Source organism: Ictidomys tridecemlineatus, chromosome 13 (assembly GCF_052094955.1).
Source record: "Ictidomys tridecemlineatus isolate mIctTri1 chromosome 13, mIctTri1.hap1, whole genome shotgun sequence".
NCBI classification, from domain to species: domain Eukaryota; kingdom Metazoa; phylum Chordata; class Mammalia; order Rodentia; family Sciuridae; genus Ictidomys; species Ictidomys tridecemlineatus.
The window spans coordinates 166535-186082 of record NC_135489.1 but is presented as its reverse complement, the minus strand read 5'-3'; the positions used below and the strand labels follow the sequence as shown (position 1 = coordinate 186082).

General features: G+C 49.6%; 1 protein-coding gene across 2 annotated transcripts in view; it reads right to left on the bottom strand.

The window, feature by feature from the left end:
• The window catches only part of Pard6g (par-6 family cell polarity regulator gamma), a 62685-nt gene that overhangs the window by 32294 nt on the left and 10843 nt on the right, over positions 1-19548 (bottom strand). For both annotated transcript variants that reach the window (XM_005334359.5, XM_040271641.2), the window contains exon 2: positions 2035-2257. In XM_005334359.5, coding sequence (XP_005334416.1) covers positions 2035-2257 — 223 coding nt within the window. The remainder of the gene's footprint in view (positions 1-2034; positions 2258-19548) is intronic.

Below are 19548 nucleotides of genomic sequence, written 5' to 3'. Positions count from 1 at the left end.
CCCAGAAGGCTGTGAACTGTGAGCCCCAACCTCGGGGCTTCAGGACCCACCACTTCAGTCACCAGTCTTCTGAGGGACAGATCAGCAAGTCTGTCCTGACACGAGGTTGTCCTGATGCCAGGTGTCTGGCTGACCCTGGACGTCCAAGGCCTAGCTCCTGCCCTGCCTTCGTCTCCAGTTAGCACCCACTGAGGAGAGTGAGAAGAAAGCTATGCACACCCCAGCAGGGACGATGGGCCAGGAGACCATCCTAGGCCCATATTGCCTCAGCTTAGTGACCCAGCAGTGGTAGCCCTGGCTCAGGCCAGCCTCTGCCCAGCTTCAACCCCACCCTGCAGCCAGGGGCAACATGTATGATGCCCCATGAAGCCCGTGTCCACAGCTGTCTTCCCAGGGCTTTCACACAGGTTCCCTACCCCTGGTGAGCAGGACTGCGACCTGGGGCTGCTGGGGCACAGCCAGCAACAAGCTCCGTGGGCGTGGGGTCTGCTGAAGATGGACAGCACCCTGATAGCCCTCAATCAGTAACCAGAGAAAAAGAGAGCAAACTAAGGGCAAAGCAGGTGGAGAGCCTTGTGAGCTGACCAGAGCAGATGGAGACCAGCCTTCCGGAGAAGACAAGAGAGAGTCCAGGTTCCTGAGAGACATGAAGGGCAGACAGTTCCAGCAGGGGCAGTGGGGTGCAGGCACCCATCCCAGGATAGGCTGGGCAGGGGGCGGCCACCACAGAGAACAGAATAAGGGGATGCCAGAAGCTACACAGAGCCGTTCAAGGAACACTGAGGGTCCTGCTCCCCAGCAGTAACCCTGGCCGCTGTCAGGAAGGCAGGCCTCTGTTGGCGCCCCAAACCATCAGAAGGGCCTGCAGGCTCAGCCAAGACTGCAGATGCAGAGGCTTTGATCTCATGGCTGTAGTCAGCCTGCTGTGAGGTCAGCGGTCTCCTGCTGTCCCCCCATTGCCATGAGTGGGAATAACAAGAAGAGCTAATATTTGCAGAGCACAGACTGTAAGCTAGCACACTGCTCAGCGTGTTGTGACTGTACCTTTGACAACTCATTTTGCAAACAAGAACACTAAGGTGCAGGACACAGAGAGCCTCACCTGCAGATGCAAAGCCAGTGGCCAACTCCCACACCTTAGCACTCCCCTCTCACCCCCATGCAGCTTCCTCTGGTCTCTGCTCAGGTTCCCCTCCATGGAGCCCTTTCTAAGTTCTCAGAGAGACACCTAAAGTAAGTCTATAACTGCAGACGCAGAGTGCTGTAGTGCCACTTTGCAAGGGTCCCAGGTCACTCTGCTCTGAGGCAGTCAGTGCTCACTGTGCACCCAGAAGGTCTGTCCCAGGAGGGAGAACACCCTCTTCATGTCAACAGGTCTACCCTGTCCCTATAAGCTAAATCAATTGCAAACATGCCCTTTTCCCAATTTCAAGCTTTGCTTGCAGTTCATTCCTTCCTCCAGCAGGTTATTTTGAAATGACAAGGTTCTCCCAGGCTTCTTGAGGAAGAAACAGTCTAAACTGCACTGTGGGATGCGAGCCGCATGTGGTCCCAGATGAGCAGGCATCCGGCCTCCACCCGCTTCAAAGCTAGTCATTTATGTTCTCATCAAATGACATCGTTTCAGCGAGGCCTTCAGTGCTAAACATTAATCAAAGTTATAAGTTAAAGCTAACATTTTGCTCCAATCCTGAAAGACACGGGGAACATACACTAGTGCCCTCAAATTTCATTTTTAGGCTACTGATGAATTCCACTTCATTATTGAATTTGCTTGCTTTCAGTTAAAATACTAAAACTATCAATATTACTTTTTCCTCAGTGCTTAAAAGACAGAAATCAACACTATTTAAGGTGGAAAATACAGTCTAGCTATTGTTAAGCTGTTCTAATAAGTTGACGAAAAAAGTTTAATTTCTTTAATCTCCTAGAGGCTAGGAAATAGAATCTCATGATCCTACCATGGCAGACAAAACTAAAGCCACAAGTTTTTAATAAGTGATGCTGACACATGGAGCAACTCGGCCTCCATACCTCGCTTCTGGATGAAGACCCTGAGCAGGGGGTTGGCGCTGGAGACGGCCTTGCAGAAGTTGTCATCGTTGTTGATGGGAAGCAGGTCGCCATGCACATCTGCATAGCCGATGGTCACCTCGGTGTTGGAGATGTGGTGGGTGTGCACCACCAGCTGGTAGAAATCTTCAAACTTGCCAGGCTTGTGGCGGTTCAAGGAGAATCTTCGGAATTCAGCCCCAAACTACAATGCAAGAGATGGGGGTGAACCAGAGGAAGGACAGTGTGTTCATGAGCAAGAGACTCCTGAGCCTCCGCCAGCCCCAGAGTCACAGTATAAGCCACGCCGTGGTCACATAACTGGCTGTGAGCAAATGAGAGACCACCAGGCAGCGAGGGGCATCAAGGAGTGAAACAGCGTGGAGGGAGGAGCTGTGCACCTGTTCACACCGAGCAGGTGCCCCACATCTCGAGGACAGGCCTGGAGAGTCCATGAGGCTCCGCTTGTCAGAAAAGCAAGGCCAAGTTCACACAGACCTAGAGGGTGAGACGCAGCAGTCTGCTGACTACAACCCCTCCTCAGAGGCACAGCCCCACAGGAGGACCAGGAGATTCAGAGGCAGAGAGAAAGTGTCTTCCAGACATTTTACAAGGGTTTTAGTCTTAAACTAGGGTGTTTTATTTATTTATTTATTTTGTACTAGGGATTGAACCCAGGGAGGCTTTACATGCCTAGTCCTACTTATTTTTGTTTTGAGACACGGTCACTTTAGCAAGACCCTGTCTCAAAATAAAAATAAATAGGTGTTGCTGGCTGTATCCCTTGTGTCTTGAAGGTGTGCACCTCCTGTGGGCAGAGGCACCCTCCTGAGAATCAGTCCCCATTCCACCTCCTCCAGGCCATCCAAAGCAAAGCCAGCCTCTTCCTGACCTGCACTATCCCTGGAACTCGGCTGTGGGATAATGCAGCATGCTGGTTTGGGAAAAGCCACTTGCAATGACCAAAAGCCTAAGCCCCCTTCTACACAGTCAGCAGGGGAAAACCCCACCCAAGAATGCAGTTTCTGGCCAGTTACAGCTCTGATGGCCCCTGTATCCTGGAAGTGGCAGAGGAAAGGCCGTCATAGGGGTGCAGAAAATCCCCCAGACTCCCTCTTCCATTACTCAAGGATAAGCATTGTCTTTCTCCTCAGCACTTAATGCCAGGATGCACCACAGGTGGGTGTACCCAGTGGATGCTGCAGGCCCCTCCGCACACCACGCCAGGAGCGCCCTGGACCCTGCAGGCGCCTCTGCCCACAGGAGATGCACACCTTTAAGGCACAGGGGATACAACCAGCAACATAAGCTTCACATGATTCTTTCAGATTTGGTTGTCCCATCAAATCACAAAACATTTATTTCACTAGGGCCACCTCATGCCTAGTGTCTGGTATGGCCCATGTGCAACTCCCAGAGCAGTGTCCTCCTTGGTCAGCCAGACCTCTCTTCTCACTACACGTGAGAGGATGCCATCCTGGACGCACCATTCCTGGCCTTCACACATGGTTCTCACCCCTTTCCCTCGCCAGCACCCTCCCTGTGGCTCTGCGCCGAGGGCACCCTCAACACCCACCTACAGTGTTTTGATCTCACCATAGTAACTAATCTAAGACACAGCTCAGTTTATTCCTCAGTATTTTAATAATTTCCCTCTTGATATGTGTTCACGTTAATTTGAAAAGAAGAGTTAATTCAGGCCTTTCTTGAAGCAAAGCAAGTCACTGACAGTAACGCTGGTCTTGCCCTGCAGCAGCAAGTCTGCCTCCTGTTCTCCAGGTGCCCAGAGTATCACACAGAGATGTGGAATGTGATAGATGGAGCATTTTATTTAAAAATATCACTACCATGGGACACTAGCATTTAAATTTATTTTTTGTAGATGCAGATGGACAGAATGCCTTTATTTTATTTTTTAGTTTATTTTTTATGTAGTGCTAAGGATCAAATCCAGTGCCTCACACATGCTAAGCAAGTACGCTACTACTGAGCTACAGCCCTAGCCCAGGACACTAGTATTTTATTTCCTCAGGTATATCAGATTCAAACAGGGGCCTTCAACCGAAGGAATTAACAGGTGCAACCCACTGCCATATGGTGTCAGCACACTTACCCCAAACTGAAAAAGCACATGGACTTAATGAGCAAGCAATAAATCTTGCAAATCAAGTGGCTTCCCATTATTGGCTTTCAACAAAATTAAAAGTTGTCCTAGTTGAACTGTCAGTCAATAGATCATCCAAACAATTTTAATGACAGACCACTCCATTATCACTTGTTTCTGGCACATGTCCTGGGGAGAGTTTGCTGGTGAGCCAAGCAGAAGCCTCTTCTCCCCTGCTTCCACCTTCCTCTGTGTAAGCATTTGATTGATTTGTTTGTGTAAACAAAGCTATGCATTGGCAACACAGCAAAGAAGCTGCAGATTGGCTCATGTAACATGAACATCCTTGTTATACAAAGGATTTTAAATATTCACTTTGGATACAGATAATATTTCAACAGATTTTGCAACTATATTGCAGTCAATATTTGATAAGAACTGAATGGCTCAATCTGGATTTTTTTTTTATAGATACTTTGCTACTTAGCTATTATTCAGTGCACAATTTTAGAATGTCAATTGCAGTGCATCCGATCTCTAGAACTTTTGGTCTTGAGCACTAAAACTTCATAACAGTAGAAGAACTCTAAAGCACAGAGCCTCACAGCCCCATCAGAGAACTTTTGATATCAACATTAAAAACAAATATTGTTTTTGCAGAGAAAAGCATATATTATTGTTTCAGATAATTAAGCATACATTTTTAAGGCAAAAAATAATAGAACAGAATCTCTTGGGAGAGTAATAGAAAGAAGGAATCAAGGAGAAAAAATTTTTTCACATACAATTTCTGTTCATTGCAAAGAGCCTATCCATCCTATTTTAAAACATCTGCTGGTGATATCAAATCACTACAGATTTCAGACGTCACTCACTATATTTAAAAGATCACATGCTAAAAAGCTTTATTTTTAAGTGAAATATTTACAGCATGGTGGAAATTATATCCTTTGTACTATTTATATTTCAAAAAATTTAGATGCTAGCATTAAAGTGTATTATCCCCTGTGGAGTTAGACTGTAGTCACACCCTTGGCCACTGAGCTGCAACCAGCTCTTGGTAGTTTTACAAAGTTCCTTAGTGGGCTCACGATGTTGGAAGACCACGACCCAAACCACCATGAAGTCTGGTGGGAGCCTGGCCACTCCCTTGCGCTCAGAGTCTTGGTTTGAATGTTGGTTTACACGGGGGCTTCGACAAGGTACCCCTCCAACCTCTTCGGCCCCACAACACGCTGCTGAGGGATGCCTATCCTGGGAGATGGTCTCCCTCTAAACCAGTAACTGGATTCAATCCAAAACCAGTACTTATTAAGAGAGGTTTTAGGTAAGCTTGCCTTGCTGAGCCTGGCTGGGTCAGCAGGCAAATCAGTAGGCAAAGAATCAAAATGCTCACCCTCACCCCCAGAACCTGATTCAGGCTCCATCATTTAGGCCTAAAAGGATCCAGGCTCCCAGGGCAAAACGCTAACCCCAGGCAGAGGCAAGAAGTGAACAGGAGCCTGAGCTCCTCCTTCTAGGAAGCACGGGGTCCTCAGAGACACTTGGGCTACATGGAAAGACGTGCAGTTCCTTCTTTTCTACAGCTTCCAGCCAAGGGAAGTGTTGCTCCAGTATTATTTAATAATCACACTTATTATTATTCCTGAAATAGGATGATAAAAATGGGGGGTTCAGTTTTACAAATATGTGGAAATTAAACAACACACTCCTCCACAACATGTGGATTAAAGAAAGAATCACCAGGATAAATCTATAAAATAGAGATTAATTAAAATACACTATATCAAAACTTTGGACTGCAGCTAACACAGGGCTTATAGGCAGATTTATAGCTGTAAACACCTATATTAAAAAAGAGACATTTACATCAGTAAGTTAAACTTCTGTCGTTAGAAACGAGGAGGAAGGTAGATGGGGGTGGGGGAGAGACAACCTAACCCACAGCAAGCAGAAAGTGGGAAATAATAAAGACCAGAACAGGGGCTGGGGGTGTGGCTCAGGCGGTAGTGTGCTCGCCTGGCATGCGTGCGGCCCGGGTTCGATCCTCAGCACCACATACCAACAAAGATGTTGTGTCCGCCGAAAACTAAAAAAAATATAAATGAATATTTAAAAAAGTTCTCTCTCTAAAAAAAAATAAAATAAAATAAAGATCAGAACAGAAATAAATAGAATAAAAGCTAGAAAAGCTAGAGAAAATAACAAGCCAAAAGTTGGGTCTTTGAAAAGATCAACAAAATTAGCAAATCTTTAGCACTACATACATCACATCAGTAACATGTGATGAAAGCGGCACTATACCACGGTGCTCCTTCTCCCTAAAGTCCACAGTCTCATTCTAACACTGAAAAACCAACAGACAAATTCCACAAAATATCCGACCAGTCCTCCTCGATCAAAACTAACATGGTCATCCGAAGCAAGGCAAGCCTGAGGGATCATCACAGCCAAAGGGAGCACAGGGGACTTCACAACCCAGAGAGGTGGCCTTCAGGAGAAAAGGCTGCAGGTAGAGGCCAGGGAAACCTGAGGAACACCAGCTCAGTTTCTGCAGGTGCAGTGGCAGTGGACCACCAATGATCAAAAGGAGAGCTTAAAAGCAGGAACTGAACATGGCGGGTCTGGAAACTCTCTGCATTATCTTTGCAGTTTCCTCACAAATCTGAAACTGTTCTAAAATGAGATTTCATTTTTTAAAAAAGATTATTCTGAAATACTATGAGTAACTATATGCCAAAATTGGATAACCTAGATGACACGGACAGATTCTTATAAAGACACAAATACCAGATTAACTCAAAAAGAAATAGAAAATCTCAAAAAACTTACAATAAGTAAGGAGACTGAATTTACGAATTAAAAAATTCCCACAAAGAAAAGTCCAGGCCCAGATGGCTTGATTGGGAAATTATACTAAATGTCTACAAAATTAGTACCATTCCTTCATGAACTCTTTCAAAAAATAAGAGGAAAAAATGAGTCCCAATTTATTCTGTGACACCAGTTTTACCTTGATACTAAAACCAGAAAAAGAAACCTCAAGAGGAGAAAACCACACACCAACATCCATTATGAAGAATTGCAAAAGTCCTCAAAAAATATTAGTAAATCATATCCAAACATCTGAATAGGGGCCTGGGTTGTGGCTCAGCAGTAGAGCACTCGCCTAGCACGTGCGAGGCCCTGGGTTCGGTCCTTAGCACCACATAAAAAATAAATAAATAAACAAAATAAAGGTATTTTGTCTAACTACAACTAAAAAATAAATATTTAAAAACAAACAAACAAAAAAACCCCAAAACATCTCAATAGAACTACACACCATGACCGAGATTTATCACAGAAATGCAAGGTTGGTTTAACATTTGAAAAATCAATGTCATACTTGTGTATTAATGGACAAAAGCCATTCAATCACCACAACAGATAAAAAAAGTAAAACACATCTTTTTAAAAAAATATATTTACTTTTTAAGTTTTAGGTGGACACAATATCTTTACTTTACATTTATGTGGTGCTGAGGATCGAACCCAGTGCCTCATGCATGCTAGGCAAGCGCTCTACCACTGAGCCACAACCCCAACTCTAAAACACATCTTTTTAAAAACATTTTTTTTAGTTGTAGTTGGACACAATACCTTTATTTTATTTATTTTTTAATGTGGTACTGAGGATCAAACCCAGTACCTCACATGTGCTAGCAAGTGCTCTGCCGCTGAGCCACAACCCCAGCTGCAAAACACATCTTTTTATGATGAAAATACTCAACAAACTAGGAACTGAAGGGAAATTCCTCAGCCTCATAGAGGACTTCTATGAAGACTCGCAGACAATGCCAGACTCCATGGTTAAAGAGACGATGCCCTGAGACCCACTGTCACGTCCTGTGATTAATGCTGCAAGAGAGGCTCTAAGAGGACAGTTAGGGGAGAAACAAGGACTGAAGGGGAGAAGTGGCAACAACTCCATTCACAGAAGGCACGCATTGTATATAGGAAGTCCCAGGAATCTAGAAAAACATTTGCCAGTGCTCACAAATCAATATGCAAAAATAAACCCTGCACACAGTAGCAACGAGCAATCTGAAAATGAAATTAAGAAAACAAACCTGACAAATTAACAACAATATTAAAAGGATAAAATATTTAGGAATAAAATTAACAAGAGAAGTGAAAACTTGCACATGGAAAATTACACAATGGTGTCAAAATATTAAAGAAGATCTAAATGGACAGGTCGACATTCTATTGTTCATCAATTAGCAGTCTTAATGTTGTTCAAATGGCAATACTCCCCAAACTGATTGACAGGTTCAATGCAACCCCTATCAAAATTTTAGATGCCTTCAATTTGGAAAGCAGTATGGAGATTCCTGGGAAAGCTGGGAATGGAACCACCATTTGACCCAGCTATTCCCCTTCTTGGACTATTCCCTAAAGACCTTAAAAGAGCATACTACAGCGATACTGCTACATCGATGTTCATAGCAGCACAATTCACAATAACTAGACTGTGGAACCAACCTAGATGCCCTTCAATAGATGAATGGATAAAAAAATGTGGCATTTATACACAATGGAGTATTACTCTGCACTAAAAAATGACAAAATCATGGAATTTGCAGGGAAATGGATGGCATTAGAGCAGATTATGCTAAGTGAAGCTAGCCAATCCCTAAAAAGCGAATGCCAAATGTCTTCTTTGATATAAGGAGAACAATTAAGAACAGAGCAGGGAGGAAGAGCATGAGAAGATTAACATTAAACAGGGACGAGAGGTGGGAGGGAAAGGGAGAGAGAAGGGAAATTGCATGGAAATGGAAGGAGACCCTCATTGTTACACAAAATTACATATAAGAGGAAGTGAGGGGAAAGGGAAAAAAAACAAGGGGGAGAAATGAATTACAGTAGATGGGGTAGAGAGAGAAGAGGGGAGGGGAGGGGAGGGGAGGGGGGATAGTGGAGGACAGGAAGGGCAGCAGAACACAACAGACACTAGTATGGCAGTATGTGAAACAGTGGACGTGTAACCGATGTGATTCTGCAATCTGTATACGGGGTAAAGATGGGAGTTCATAACCCACTTGAATCAAATGTATGAAATATGATATGTCAAGAGCTATGTAATGTTTTGAACAACCAATAATAAAAATTTTAAAAAAGAATGACAAAAATATTTTTAGATGCCTTTTTTGCAGTAATTGGCAACATGGCCCTAAACTTTTTGGAAATACAAAGAACCCAATATATCCAAAAAGATCTTGAAAAAGAGTGGAGTTGGAGGCTCATGCTTCCTGATTTCAAAACTTATGCTGTCATGCTGACATAAAGGTAGACATAAAGATGATTGATGGGCTAGAAGTGAAGCAGGGGTACGTCAGTCGATGTCATAAGAATGTCAGGCAATTCAGTGGAGGAAAGAAAGTCTTTTCAGCAAATGTGCTGGGCGACTGCAGGTCCACATGCCCAGCAAGGAAGCTGGACTCCAGCTCATTCCACGCGGGGAAATGAGTTCAGACTGGATCACAAACCGAGGGTTACACCATGAAAGTTTTAGAACACACAGGATTCGATTTTCAGTACTTGGGTTAGGCACTGATTTCTTAGATGGGATACCAAAAACATAAGCCACAAAAAAGTAGATAAACTGTATTTCATTAAAATTTAAAACTTTTTTGCTTCAAAGGGTACCCATCAAAGCAGAGGCTGGGGCTGTAGCTCAGTGGTGGGACACTTGCCTGGCATGTATGAGGCCCTGGATCCAATCATGAACACCACATACGAATAAACAAATAAACAGCCATCAACAACTAAAGATAAAGATTGTGGAAAGATAATCCATGAAATGTGGATAATACTTTTAAAGCAGATATCTTATGTCTGATAAGGGATTTGCACCCGGAACATAAAAAAGAACCCTTAAAACTCAACAGTAAAAAGGCAAACTAACCTATTTAAAAAGGTGGGCCAGGAACCCGAATAGACATTTCCCCAAAGAAATGGACCCTAGATTCAGGATCTGAAGCTCAATATCGCCAGTCGCCAGGAAACACAAGCTAAAAGCAGCAGTCACGAGGCACCATGAGTTGAAGACGTGGTCCCCAGGGTGGAAACAGTGGACCTTAGGATAAGAACATGTGGCTGATGATGAAAAGGAATACGGACCCTCATCGTTTTTGTTTGAACATAAATAGTACAACTGCTTTGGTAAAGAGCTAGCAGTTTCTTAAAAAATTAAACAGAATTAGGACTGGGGTTGTGGCTCAGCAGTAGAGAGCTTGCCTAGCATGTTTGAGGCCCTGGGTGTGATCCTCAGCACCACATAAAAATAAACAAAATAAAAGTATTGTGTACAACTATTTAAAAAGAAAGCTGTTAAAAAACTCAAACAGAATTACCATATGACCCAATAACTTCACTCTCGGGCATATCCCCCCCTCAAAAAAAATAATGAATGCACATGTCCACACGGAAACATGGGCATGAGTCAGGACAGCATCACCCAGAGGGAAGACAAGGCGAATGCCCACTACTGAAGATGGATGAACACGACATGGGGAGGACGGCACCCAGACCTGACCTAGTCACAATGAGGCCTGAAGCACTGGTCTGCACTACAGCAAATCTGGCCAGGTGAAGGTACCAGATGCAAAAACCCAGGCAGCATGTGCATCCACTCCCGAGAACCACCCAGAGCAGGCAATGGCAGGCAGGAAGAGTGACAGCGCTGCCACAGGCTGGAGGAGGGAGCTGCCAAGGGGTCTGTGCCCCAAGGGCTTCTTTTTGGGTGAAGAAAATGTTCTAAAATTAGATAGTGGTAATGACTACACAACTCTGACTCTGAAAACCAAGCACGTTATACTTTAAAGGTGTGAATTTTATTTCACATTAATTATAGCTTATAGAGTTGTTATTTTTAAAAAGGTTTATCTTAAGATGATTTTTTTCCAATTGGCACACAGCTAAATTGAAAGCTGATTGAAAACCATGTTCAGAAATATGGAGATACAGAAGGAGGCTCTGGAGAGAAGTGGGTGGACCAGGCACCCAGGAAGGACTAAGAGGGGTCCCAGCACCTGCTGTCCCCAGGCACACAGGAAGGACTAAGAGGGGTCCCAGCACCTGCTGTCACCAGACACCCAGGAAGGACTAAGAGGGGTCCCAGCACCTGCTGTCCCCAGACACCCAGGAAGGACTAAGAGGGGTCCCAGCACCTGCTGTCCCCAGACACCCAGGAAGGACTAAGAGGGGTCCCAGCACCTGCTGTCACCAGGCACCCAGGAAGGACTAAGAGGGGTCCCAGCACCTGCTGTCCCCAGGCACCCAGGAAGGACTAAGAGGGGTCCCATCACCTGCTGTCCCCAGACACACAGGAAGGACTAAGAGGGGTCCCAGCACCTGCTGTCCCCAGACACACAGGAAGGACTAAGAGGGGTCCCAGCACCTGCTGTCACCAGACACCCAGGAAGGACTAAGAGGGGTCCCAGCACCTGCTGTCCCCAGACACCCAGGAAGGACTAAGAGGGGTCCCAGCACCTGCTGTCCCCAGACACCCAGGAAGGACTAAGAGGGGTCCCAGCACCTGCTGTCCCCAGACACCCAGGAAGGACTAAGAGGGGTCCCAGCACCTGCTGTCACCAGGCACCCAGGAAGGACTAAGAGGGGTCCCAGCACCTGCTGTCCCCAGGCACACAGGAAGGACTAAGAGGGGTCCCATCACCTGCTGTCCCCAGACACACAGGAAGGACTAAGTGGGGTCCCAGCACCTGCTGTCCCCAGACACACAGGAAGGACTAAGAGGGGTCCCAGCACCTGCTGTCCCCAGACACCCAGGAAGGACTAAGAGAGGTCCCAGCACCTGCTGTCACCAGGCACCCAGGAAGGACTAAGAGGGGTCCCAGCACCTGCTGTCCCCAGACACACAGGAAGGACTAAGAGGGGTCCCAGCACCTGCTGTCACCAGACACACAGGAAGGACTAAGAGGGGTCCCAGCACCTGCTGTCCCCAGACACACAGGAAGGACTAAGAGGGGTCCCAGCACCTGCTGTCCCCAGACACACAGGAAGGACTAAGAGGGGTCCCAGCACCTGCTGTCACCAGACACACAGGAAGGACTAAGAGGAGTCCCAGCACCTGCTGTCCCCAGACACCCAGGAAGGACTAAGAGGGGTCCCAGCACCTGCTGTCACCAGGCACCCAGGAAGGACTAAGAGGGGTTCCAGCACCTGCTGTCCCCAGACACACAGGAAGGACTAAGAGGGGTCCCAGCACCTGCTGTCACCAGACACACAGGAAGGACTAAGAGGGGTCCCAGCACCTGCTGTCCCCAGACACACAGGAAGGACTAAGAAGGGTCCCAGCACCTGCTATCCCCAGACACACAGGAAGGACTAAGTGGGGTCCCAGCACCTGCTGTCCCCAGACACACAGGAAGGACTAAGAGGGGTCCCAGCACCTGCTGTCCCCAGACACCCAGGAAGGACTAAGAGGGGTCCCAGCACCTGCTGTCCCCAGGCACCCAGGAAGGACTAAGAGGGGTCCCAGCACCTGCTGTCCCCAGACACACAGGAAGGACTAAGAGGGGTCCCAGCACCTGCTGTCCCCAGGCACCCAGGAAGGACTAAGAGGGGTCCCAGCACCTGCTGTCCCCAGACACACAGGAAGGACTAAGAGGGGTCCCAGCACCTGCTGTCCCCAGACACACAGGAAGGACTAAGAGGGGTCCCAGCACCTGCTGTCACCAGGCACCCAGGAAGGACGAAGAGGGGTCCCAGCACCTGCTGTCCCCAGACACACAGGAAGGACTAAGAGGGGTCCCAGCACCTGCTGTCACCAGACACCCAGGAAGGACTAAGAGGGGTCCCAGCACCTGCTGTCCCCAGGCACCCAGGAAGGACTAAGAGGGGTACCAGCACCTGCTGTCCCCAGACACCCAGGAAGGACTAAGAGGGGTCCCAGCACCTGCTGTCACCAGGCACCCAGGAAGGACTAAGAGGGGTCCCAGCACCTGCTGTCCCCAGACACACAGGAAGGACTAAGAGGGGTCCCAGCACCTGCTGTCCCCAGACACACAGGAAGGACTAAGAGGGGTCCCAGCACCTGCTGTCACCAGGCACCCAGGAAGGACTAAGAGGGGTCCCAGCACCTGCTGTCCCCAGGCACCCAGGAAGGACTAAGAGGGGTCCCAGCACCTGCTGTCCCCAGGCACACAGGAAGGACTAAGAGGGGTCCTAGCACCTGCTGTCACCAGACACACAGGAAGGACTAAGAGGGGTCCCAGCACCTGCTGTCCCCAGACACACAGGAAGGACTAAGAGGGGTCCCAGAACCTGCTGTCCCCAGACACACAGGAAGGACTAAGAGGGGTCCCAGCACCTGCTGTCACCAGGCACACAGGAAGGACTAAGAGGGGTCCCAGCACCTGCTGTCACCAGGCACACAGGAAGGACTAAGAGGGGTCCCAGCACCTGCTGTCCCCAGACACCCAGGAAGGACTAAGAGGGGTCCCAGCACCTGCTGTCACCATGCACCCAGGAAGGACTAAGAGGGGTCCCAGCACCTGCTGTCACCAGGCACCCAGGAAGGACTAAGAGGGGTCCCAGCACCTGCTGTCCCCAGGCACCCAGGAAGGACTAAGAGGGGTCCCAGCACCTGCTGTCCCCAGACACACAGGAAGGACTAAGAGGGGTCCCAGCACCTGCTGTCCCCAGACACACAGGAAGGACTAAGAGGGGTCCCAGCACCTGCTGTCCCCAGACACACAGGAAGGACTAAGAGGGGTCCCAGCACCTGCTGTCCCCAGACACACAGGAAGGACTAAGAGGGGTCCCAGCACCTGCTGTCCCCAGACACACAGGAAGGACTAAGAGGGGTCCCAGCACCTGCTGTCACCAGGCACCCAGGAAGGACTAAGAGGGGTCCCAGCACCTGCTGTCCCCAGGCACACAGGAAGGACTATGAGGGGTCCCAGCACCTGCTGTCCCCAGGCACCCAGGAAGGACTAAGAGGGGTCCCAGCACCTGCTGTCCCCAGGCACCCAGGAAGGACTAAGAGGGGTCCCAGCACCTGCTGTCCCCAGGCACCCAGGAAGGACTAAGAGGGGTCCCAGCACCTGCTGTCCCCAGACACACAGGAAGGACTAAGAGGGGTCCCAGCACCTGCTGTCCCCAGGCACCCAGGAAGGACTAAGAGGGGTCCCAGCACCTGCTGTCACCAGGCACCCAGGAAGGACGAAGAGGGGTCCCAGCACCTGCTGTCCCCAGACACACAGGAAGGACTAAGAGGGGTCCCAGCACCTGCTGTCCCCAGACACACAGGAAGGACTAAGAGGGGTCCCAGCACCTGCTGTCCCCAGACACACAGGAAGGACTAAGAGGGGTCCCAGCACCTGCTGTCACCAGACACACAGGAAGGACTAAGAGGGGTCCCAGCACCTGCTGTCACCAGGCACCCAGGAAGGACTAAGAGGGGTCCCAGCACCTGCTGTCCCCAGGCACCCAGGAAGGACTAAGAGGGGTCCCAGCACCTGCTGTCCCCAGGCACCCAGGAAGGACTAAGAGGGGTCCCAGCACCTGCTGTCCCCAGGCACCCAGGAAGGACTAAGTGGGGTCCCAGCACCTGCTGTCCCCAGACACACAGGAAGGACTAAGAGGGGTCCCAGCACCTGCTGTCCCCAGGCACCCAGGAAGGACTAAGAGGGGTCCCAGCACCTGCTGTCCCCAGGCACCCAGGAAGGACTAAGAGGGGTCCCAGCACCTGCTGTCACCAGGCACACAGGAAGGACTAAGAGGAGTCCCAGCACCTGCTGTCCCCAGGCACCCAGGAAGGACTAAGAGGGGTCCCAGCACCTGCTGTCACCAGGCACACAAGAAGGACTAAGAGGGGTCCCAGCACCTGCTGTCACCAGGCACCCAGGAAGGACTAAGAGGGGTCCCAGCACCTGCTGTCCCCAGGCACCCAGGAAGGACTAAGAGGGGTCCCAGCATCTCCTGTCCCCAGGCACCCAGGAAGGACTAAGAGGGGTCCCAGCACCTGCTGTCCCCAGGCACCCAGGAAGGACTAAGAGGGGTCCCAGCACCTGCTGTCACTAGGCACCCAGGAAGGACTAAGTGGGGTCCCAGCACCTGCTGTCCCCAGACACACAGGAAGGACTAAGAGGGGTCCTAGCACCTGCTTTGGCACAGCCAGGACGCAGGGGAGGCAGAGCCCCCTCCTCTGTGCTGCTGGGAAGGCCCAGCAGGTAGGGCGAGCTTTTCTGGTTCAAAGAGGTCCCAGCGTGGAGGGTGAGAAGGACAGATGGCAGGCGCCAGAGCAGGGTAGAAGGTGCCTTCCCTCACACACGGTCTGCACCCTGACCCCGAACCCCTAGTGTCCTGCACCCCCTTCTCCAAGGTCGAGACTAGGGCCTCCCATGAGGGAAGCTTCTGGAGCCACAGGCTCTGACGGCATGACTCTGTTCCCATTCAGGGTGTGGTCCCAAGAATAACACATTGACATGACCATGACGTTTCTTATTTTTCAGGTTAAAAGATATTTAATATGTAAGATTTTATTTATTTTAATATCTAAGGGGTATCTAAATGCACCTACATTTAAACAAATTGATTCTGTATAGAAACATTTAATTCAGAGCATGAATGACTAGAAAGAATCTATATTTTTCTATCTAAAAGGACAGAAAAAGTCCCCAATTCTGGCATGCCTGAGATACCCTCAGGCCTGGCTTGGCTGGCAGACCTTCCTGGTGCAGGTCTCTGGCTGTGGGCACTCCTGGGCCCACTGCAGTGTACTATGAGTCTGCCTCGCTGTTTTTGTGCCCTTAATTAAATCATTAATGTCTCAGTTGGAGGTGTCCTTCCAAGCTCCTCTGCAGGCGACTTGGGGAGCGTGAGAAGCTGTTCATAGAGGGGCTTGATTCTAGGCTGGAAAGAAGACCCTGATTGCTGCCTGCTCCAGAGCTCTCTGCATCACAAACGGAGCCACTTGCAGCCCAGCCACACATGCACTCTCTCACCCCTGAAAACATGGTCCCAGGTTTCATCCCCAACGTAGCTACTATTTACTTAAAACTTTCTTGCTGAGCCAGGTGCAGCTCCTGCTGGACATGGACCCCAACGTGCTCCCTGAGTCTGTGAAGCAGCTGCCCCCTCATGCTGAGCCTGGCTGTGTCTTCCTCACCAGGGTTCAGAGGAGCAAGAACTATCAACAGTCCTGTCCTTGCAGGCTGCAGTCTTGTAGTAGGGGGCACCTGGGGCCTGGGTCCTCTGCTGCCCTTCAGTGCCTGGGGAGCGGCCTCCCACTGACTCTACTGCTTGTGTGCAGGCATGAGGTGCACATGCACAGCTGCTGACCTTTGGGCAGGCAGCCTGGCCCCTTTACAGAGGGCCCAGCCAGGAAGCCCGGTGGGAGGCTGGCCCTGGCTCTCTGCCCCTCTGCTGTGCTGACTTGCCCCTTGCTTGCCTCCTTCTCGGGTTGGTTTTCATGGACAAGCAGGATTAAGATGAACGCAGTTTCTGACTTTCTACTACCTTTGGTCATTTCCTCCAAGCGCTCTGCTGTTTTTAAAGTGTTCTTTCCTCTTCTGCACCCAGACCAAGGCAGCGCTCACCTGAGGTGGTCAGAGAAGCTAATCACATGCGCTCATGCGAACTGGCAGAAAGCCTCCCTCCAGAGTTCCCCACGGTGGGGACTCCAGGCATGGTGCCTCCCATAGACCCAATAAGGCTCACGTGCCTGAGCCCTGGGCACCGTTGCTGGGTAGCTCAGTTCTCTGGGGCTGCTATTGAGGGCCCACAAAGATACCCACCAAGGCAACTGCACCCCCACCACACAGAAACCACCCAACATGCTCACAGAGCATCCCTGGGGTTCCTGAACACACTTTAAGATGAAGTCACACGCATGGTTTCTCTTTATGGTCTGGACAGGAATACAGCCCCACAACTTGAAATTCAAGAGGCATTCTGGGGCCTCCCCAGGTCCCCACCTCACAGACAACCAGTGGCTGTAGCTTCCATGCTCTCTTCAACGGTATTTTGTGCTTAAGATAGACACAAACCTGGGTTGCAAGCCTTTGAACAACAGCAGCCAACGGTCCCCAACGTGTGGGCCGCTGGACTGGTAAACTGTGGAAACATTCCTTGCTGGATGCCATGGTGCTCTGGGGCAGATGCCCCGGCTTTAGATGCCCCCAAACTTCAGAAAGGTTACATCACTTGGCTCCTGGCTTCTAAGCGCCACAGAGATGGTCACCATCTGCGTCACACTGGCTAGCACAGGCCACAGAAACTGGGCAGTCTTCACCAGCCAAAAGACCAGGCCACTTCCCAAACCCCAAGCAGTGGCACATTTTAAAGCCTTAATCCCCCTTACAAGTAGCAGGACCTCCCCAACTCTGCAGTGATCTTCACTGAACTGATGAATTAAATCTGCCAACCAGCTTTAGACTAAAACTCTAGAACTTTTTATAGTTGATGTTGGCTGAGAATGTCATGAACAGAAGGACAGGATGCTACTCTGCACAGTCATGAAAGGGTTGTGTTCTTCTAGCTAAGTCCCATCAGCCCTGCCCTGCACATGTGCACTGCCACAGCCTTGGCCCTGCTCGGCCACACACCAGCTTATGTGCAGCAGTGTCTGCCCCATCGCCCTGGGCTCCAGACCCCTGCAGCACAAGGGCCACTCTGTCCTCTAGCCTCCTGAAGCTGTGGTGGGTCTCAGGCTCCCAGCTCTCCCCTGTTGCTCATACAAAGGGGCCTGTGCTCTCCACCTGCGGCCTGCTCTCCATCCCTCTTTTCCCAACAGCATGGAGCTAGCCTCATGGATGCCAGCCCAGGTTCTCTGGCCCACCTCTGGCCTGGCTCATGATGTCTTGCCTGCCAGGGTGCGCCAAGGCCAGTCACAGGCTCCTGGGGAAAGCCCGGAGTCCCTACAGGCGGAAGTGCTACCTTCCCTCCTGCACCTCCACAGCCATCACCGGGCTCTGCCATGGGAACTTCCCCCCTCTCCGTCATTCCAGCCTCAAAGAGGAACAGGAGGTAGGTTGCACTCACTGGAAAGGCATGTGTACCTGTGCATCAGGAAAGTGCACAGAGTTAGAAGGAGGAGGGCAGTGCAGAGGCAGGACTGGGGGGAGGCAGGTGGTAGGGGCAGAGAGCCTCTAATGTGACTCAAAGGATCCTCCTTCCATCCTCGCATTCGGTACCCTAGACTTAACTCTGGTTCAGCCTTCTTGGCTCTAAGGACTACAGGCCCCCACAGCAGGTCTCTGCACTGGGGAAGGCAGAGTAGCTAAGAGGACGAAAAGGCCCCAAATGAATGGCCAGGTTAAAGCCCCTGCTCTGGACTGTCCTGGACCTGGGGAAAGTCGCTGGGATGCTGCCTTCAGGCCTGCTCTGCAAAGCCCCCTCCTTAGATACCAAATTCATCTTGAGCAAAAGGCACTCCCATCCTTCCACACAAGAAGAACACTGCAGTCTTCATTTTTATAGTTCTGTAGTCTTCTTCCCATATTTTTATTGGTGCATGATAATCATACGTAATAATGAGATTTGCTTTTACAAATCTATACATGCACATGATATAATAATGTAATTTAGTCAATATGCTTCCTCAGCATTTCCCCTTTCCCTCTCCTCCTCCTTTCCCCTGGTGGTCTCCACAGACTTTAAACCATCTACAGTGCTGTTTCCAGGTCACTACCTTGGACCATGAGGATGCACCCCTAGATGGGACCCCACCTCACCTGTGCTGGGTGTCCCCAACTTTGTGAGACCCAGCCTCTCCCTGTGAGGGCCCATCCCCTGTGCTAGGCCCCACCCAGGTGATAGGCCCTGCCCCAGACCCTTGGTGAGGATGATCTCAGGTCATCACAAGCTCCTACAGAAATTCCCACAGAAAATGCTCATCACAATATTTACAATAGTGTAAAACAGCAGGGGCTGGGGGTGTGGCTCAAGTGGTAGCGTGCTCACTTGGCAGGCATGCGGCCCGGGTTCGATCCTCAGCACCACATACAAAGATGTTGTGTCCACCGAAAACTAAAAAAGAAATATTAAAATTCTCTCTCTCTCTCTCTTTAAAAAAAGAAAAGAAAAGAAACGGCAGGTTCACAGAAATATGATGAAGTCAAGAGAAGTGATATTTAAAACAGGGTTTAGCCTGGATGATGGCACATCCTCTTATCCTCAAATTCCTGGCCTGGGCAGCTTTGCCAGATCCTGTCAAGAAAGAGAAAGAAAGAAAGATGAAAGAGACAAAGAATGAGAGTGAGAGACAGAGAAGAAAGAGGGTTTAAAGAACTCAAGGAATTCTTTACACTACGTGAGTGAGAAAAACAGAACCCAATACTGAACTGGCTGTGTGATCTCAAACGGGTTGGAAACTGACA